Genomic DNA, 6,066 nt, shown 5'->3' with positions numbered 1-6,066 from the left:
ATTTAACCTTGATTTATTACCTCAGTGTACAACATTGGGAATTTCAGTGTCACAAATAATTGTATTTACAAAGTGTTCTCTGCATTAGTGCGTCAGACCACAATTCAGTGTCTCATATTCCTTCATTTCTAACTTTCACGTCCACTTAAATTTTGGTCTCTAACACTGGCTCGGGAAAAAAAAGTGCTCCATCACACATCAATCTCTAGGATAAACCTGAGGCACATTATTCTTAGCATAGCAATGCTTCAAAAAGCATAAAGTGCACATGAAGGCTTATGTAGACTGCTAAATATATATACAGCAAAGACGTGCTATGCTTCTGAAGTCAACCCCTCTTCATTCTTCCTGCACCTGAAATGAAAAAAAAATGTCTCAACTTAGATTCTATTAGGTTTTATGTCTACAGACAACATGCAGTATTGAGAAGTCCTTTGACGCAGTGTAATTAGTGCTAATAAAGAAAACTCCAAATTGATGATATTACCATATAAAAGCAAAGGACACCAGGATACCAATGATGCTAGACTGTTGATTTTTCACCCTAGCAAGCTGCATTTGACCTACCTCATGCAGCAGTTAAAGAAGCAGGTGTTGTTCTTCGAGTCGAGTCTGAATACCCCTGATTTTGGCAGATCTTCACACACTGACAGGAATCTTTGCAGTTCTGTCGTTGGTATTCCACTCTCCTGCTGTTGCTAAATGAAACAAGTCAGGGAGTGACCGTTTACACTAGGTGTGAGTGTTAAAGGGAACATTTTAGTCAAAGATGAAGCATTTCTAGAATGCAAATAAACATAATTCTCAGCAAAATGGTTAACCAGCACCTAAGCATACATAAATAATAGAGTATTATGGGTTGTAAATACCTATAACAATTGTAATTAATACCTTGATAGTGTCATAGGTGTCAGTGATGAGTGTGATGAAAAGACTGAGGATCATGTAGATGAAGAGCGAGACAAAGGTATAGAGGTAGACCCTGCTGAAAAGCCACACCAGGCTGCTCTTTTGCTTCATGTTCTTAAAGGTGGGATACATGTCGTCTCCATTGATCAGCGAGAACAGACACTCAGACACTGTGTTCAAGGTCCGGAACTAATACAAGTCGAAGAGGAGAAAAAGTTAGAGCGTTAGTGCGTGATCAATAATTAGTCCTTCGTGATTATTGACCACTGAGATTAACAGAATTTAAAATGATGAAGGTTTGGGCCTAAGTGAAACCCAGAAGATTTTTTCTTTGCACTCTAAACACTGCTTGCCTTCTCATGATACGGTCCAAGGACGATCCAGCCACACAAACAGTAACTCAGATAGATTATTCCAGCACAGCAGATAAAACGGATTACATTTGGGAAAGCTGCCCTGAGTGTCAGGATGAGGGTCTGCAAAAAACCACAGAATACATGGGAACAGACCTCTGGGAGCCACATACAACAATGCATTTTCTCTTGAGAGTACCTTCGAGTCAAGCAGTTAATATTTTCCTGTAATTAGGCGAAATCATCATAAATGAGCCTTTGAAAAAGAACCCTCCAAAATGTATTTCAAATAAAGACCTGAGCATGTGGCACAAGGTAGAATCCTGCACTGCTTCATTCATGATAAGAAAAACAACACACCCTTAAAAACATTAAGTTAGGTCAAATAATTTTTTAAAACCTTTCTTCATTTACTGAAAAAAATATGAAGAGATGTCTTAAAAAGCAATAATACTACTGTTGTTCTCTATTCTAAGCACTATGATAATGGTATTTTTTAACCAGTGCACTACATGTGACTTTATTCATGAGTTGTCCAGTCGATAAATAAATGTGGTCTCACGTTGTATTTCCGAAAGTAGCCCATGTAGCGGATGACCCCAATCCAAACGAACATGGTGCCTGTACCAAGGAAGATGCTGCACACGTCATAGCTCGTGAGGGCCTAGAGGAAAGTGTGCATGTTTCAAAAATGATAAAGTAGATGACCAGACACTAGACAGCAGCTAATATTCTGGTAAACCGTTCAAAGTAAATTAAAGGTTCTAATTTACATTTTGATTAAATTTCTGTTACCTTAGTCTGGATCTCTATCTTGAGAATGGAGCCGATGATGGTCAGTGTGTCACTGACAATGATGAGGATATACCAGCCGTTCACAAACTCCAACCTGTCTGACCATGGGACTTCTTTATCGCTGTGCGTCCTGCAGGAGAGTGTGTACTCCTGTTTAGGGCAAAAGAAAAAAAGTTGTATATCTGTGAAAAGGCAGCAGTCAGGTTTAAAGGACAGGTTCACCATTTTTCAAGTATGTCTTAAAACAATAGTCAGGTGGGTTTTAAAACTGGTTCAGTTTGCTGTAATCTTTCCTGCTGTTCATACAGGCAATTAAAAGATCCTTTTTTAATGTTTTTCAGTATAAGTGATGGGTGACAAAATCCACAGCCTTTGTGCAAAAACTATGTTCAGAAATTTATTTGAAGCTAATATGAGGCTTCAACAGTCTGAGTTAGTAAAATCAAGTAGATATCTTCCAAAGTTGAATCCTTTTTAGTACAAATTAACTTTTTATTATTATCCTGCCACTGCAGTTCAACTGGAATACATGAAGAAGACATTTTGGACTAAAGGTTTGTGTAACTTGTTTTGCAACAATTTCCATTACTATAATGAACAGATCAGACAACCATACTGTTTCTTAGATCTAAAAATAAACTACTAAACAAAATAAAAAAACATTAGCTGTACTTCAGGGAGAGTTCCGTTTACTTACAAACTGCAGCTGTATCCCATTGAGAATTGAGCGTGTGCAGAGGCAGAAGGAAGTGATGCACGTTACGATGATGAGGCAGTCAAACAGCACAGTCAGGAAGATGTTCCTAGCAGCTGAAGGAGTAGAGAAATTAAAATTAGTCTCATCTGAAAAGGAACCAGCAATCCTGGAAATGAGCTTCAAGCAATACAGAAGATTTATTTGAACTAAAACGTACACGCTCCAGTTACTTTCCACTCTACGCATTCATTGATCTCCACGTCGTTTTCCAGGTCGATCTTTATCCTGCCGCTGTGGGCTTGGTTATCAAAAGTGATCTATTTAAAAAGGGGTGTGCAGACAATTTTAACAATGGACTCAATTATTTACAGACAAACCTAAAAACTAAACATTTACTTGCCAGGACCTAAAGCTAATATTTAACTACGTAAATAGCAGGAGGTATGTGGAAATGCACTTTTTTAAGCCTACTTAGATTTGTGCCCTCGGAAGTAGCTTCATCATAAAAACACAAGCTTCACACAGCTGACTCTTTTTGTTTGTCATCATTGTCATTTTAACTGCTATCTGTGCTGTGTAATCATGCAGTGACACAGCAAATCTTTGTCACCGTTAAGGCAGCAATGAAGCGATCAGATGTGTCATTACTGCTGGTAAAATACAAAGTTTGTGTGACGTGATCCACTGGTGTTTACTGAGCCATGAAGACAAGTCAAGTGACCTACAATAACTTTGAAGTCGTAGCAGTCTGGCAGCTCTCGATGTCTCACTGTCTGTAAATTTATGGCCTTGAGGACGAACTCGATCCTGACAGAGAGCATCCTGGAAGACACAGCAAGTACATGAACTGACAAGGGCTCTCCCATCATACTGTATACAGCCTTACATGAGAGTGCTGTTTATATACCTTCTGAAATACAACTCAAAATGAGGAAGTTTTTCCCGTGAGGCCTGCCACCGCATCGGATAAACTTTAATACACTCTATAAACAAAAGCACAACAGAGATTACAACTGTTTCTCATAATAATCTCAAAGAATTGCTGCTTTCAACTATAATGTTTGTACAATTATCCCTATTAATATTAATACTGCATACCAGTATCCACATGTGCATCAATTTCAAAGGTCTCATTTCCAGGATAGAGGGTACCGTTTCTGTAAAAGTCCTGACACATTGACAGGGGGGTGAAGTTGGTACCGTTTTTCTCATATTCGTGATTGCCCACTGTGTTGTTGTGCAGAAGTCCAAACTAAAAATGATCAATTGAAATCTCAGTTAGTTCACAGCACACAGTTTATGCAGTTAAAATGTACAAAATCCAATGACCAATTTAAACAACATGTACAAAGTCCTATCCCATGATGTAGCTTGTCATGGGAGCTTTTTGAGCAATATAGGCATGTAGAGTAATAAAATTCCAATAATGATCTACAGCAACACTAAAGCAAAAGCAAAAATCTATCATGCAACGTGTCTAAAATAACCTGACCTTCTTCACGTTTCTTGTAAATACATAGGAAACAAACAAAAATGCAAGTTACCTGTTTGATGACATAATCAATGCGATCATAAACATCTGCCTGTCTGTAAACAGCATACGTATCCATACTTCCATCAACATAGTCTTTCAGGAAGAGGTGCTTGAATGTCATCAGATTTTCCTCCCTGAATGTGACAACCATCTGGTTGCTCAGTCCAAAAGACACCAACTGGGACGGGGGAAAAGGAATTTTTTAATCAAGATGATGAAACAACACAATGATAAGCATTCTAGTCATGTCTGAGATTACTACCTGGATAGTAATAATGGCAATTTTGATAATCTGCAGGATTAGTTTCCATGGTTTTCTGCCACGAGCATGGTACTTCTCACAAGGGTTCATAAAATAATATTTGATCTTCCTTCTGAGACACTCCACACTCTCCGGATCCTCCAGGGACTGATGCTGGTGGTCTGTCCAGACAGGGTGGATGTCTGTCTCATACACATCATATAAGTCACTTGTCTCCTCCATATCTGAAAATTAATGAAACATGGTTTTATTAATGTTGAGAAATGTCTATGAAAATTTGAATTCCATTACGGAGATAATTGAAATGTGAGGGGAAAAGAGCATGTTTAGACTTAAGAACAAAAACAAAGTATGGACCTGGGTACCAACCAATCGACCATCAAATTAAACAGTCAATCAACTCACTTCAGCATGGAAGGCTTCTACAACTGCAAAATGTAATGCAAGTGCAACCAAATACATTAATCCAGCTGTAAATCTGCTCTTTGTAAAGCCTTCAAAGTTCAGTCACTGTTTATACACAGTAAACTGTGTCAGGGTATGGTGATTAACACCTTACTGATGTTGTTGCTATTGTTGTTGTATTGAAATTCATTATATTGAAGCTCATTTAAATACATGGACCAAAATAAGAGAATACAAATGGAAACACTACTTAATATAATGAAATCTAAACACTACCAATTAAGGCCTCAAAAAAGTTCACATAACCCTATCAATGAAAACTGAACTGACCATTAAACCCTCCACAAAGATAGGATTTATTGCTGCACTGGGTTGCATTAGACTGTACAGGTGTACTTGTTGAACTTTTAACTGCTGACAGGAAATGCTTATTCTTCCTCAAGTGGTTTCCTTGGTAAATATGTCCGCACTAATCACTGCAATGTTTGGCAACCATATGACTATTCAGGTGGAAAAACGAGGAAATGAAGTCAGCAGTACCGGAGCATTGTTGAATAATACACGGCATCTCACATTCTGAAACCTTATATATTTCCACCATTGCAGCAAATAATCAAATATTCAATATTTGACCTCTTAAGAGAAAGAAAAACATGTCATGTCGTGTCGTGTCGATCACGAACAACAGTCAACAGGAATGAAGTGAAACACAAAATTGCCCAATAGGTGACTTACTTACCAATGTCCCGCAGCAGGTTAATCAACTATTAATTGCATCCACCTGCCAGCACCAAGCACGACCGCTTAGTTCAAATCTCTCCTCGTCTTAATTAAAATTAGTAACTTGCTTAAATTGTTGTCTTAAGGTTCATGGCTGATCTACAAATCGATTTGACTTACTATAGTGTGTGCTGTCTTGTCAGTGAACTCCTCAGACTGTTTGTGAATGGCTCAGGTAACTTTCAACGACGGTGTGACGTCATTTCACTACCTAGATCTGATTGGCTTTTGAATCTGTCTGTCATGCCTAGACACACCAACCCATTCTTGTAACCCATGGCAACCAAACATTCATTGAGGCACACAGGAGTCAAAGTTACTTTCGTTTAAA

The 6,066-nt window shown here is 38.2% G+C and overlaps 1 protein-coding gene across 1 annotated transcript; it reads right to left on the bottom strand.

Moving 5' to 3' along the window:
- Positions 1–314: 314 nt before the first annotated feature.
- mcoln3b (mucolipin TRP cation channel 3b) lies at positions 315–4,772 on the bottom strand. Its single transcript, XM_062424183.1, has 13 exons — positions 4,551–4,772; positions 4,299–4,466; positions 3,853–4,006; positions 3,662–3,737; positions 3,480–3,576; positions 2,972–3,071; positions 2,755–2,867; positions 2,058–2,207; positions 1,825–1,926; positions 1,263–1,385; positions 892–1,098; positions 568–698; positions 315–354 (listed from the first exon to the last, which is right to left on the bottom strand). The coding sequence occupies exons 1-13, from the start codon at positions 4,770–4,772 to the stop codon at positions 315–317; spliced, it is 1,683 nt and encodes a 560-aa protein (XP_062280167.1).
- Between the last annotated feature and the right edge of the window lie 1,294 nt (positions 4,773–6,066).

This window comes from Scomber scombrus, chromosome 8 (genome assembly GCF_963691925.1).
Source record: "Scomber scombrus chromosome 8, fScoSco1.1, whole genome shotgun sequence".
In the NCBI taxonomy this organism is placed as follows: Eukaryota; Metazoa; Chordata; class Actinopteri; order Scombriformes; family Scombridae; genus Scomber; species Scomber scombrus.
Note: the sequence above shows the minus strand (reverse complement) of the source record. Positions and strands in the feature narration are given on the sequence as shown.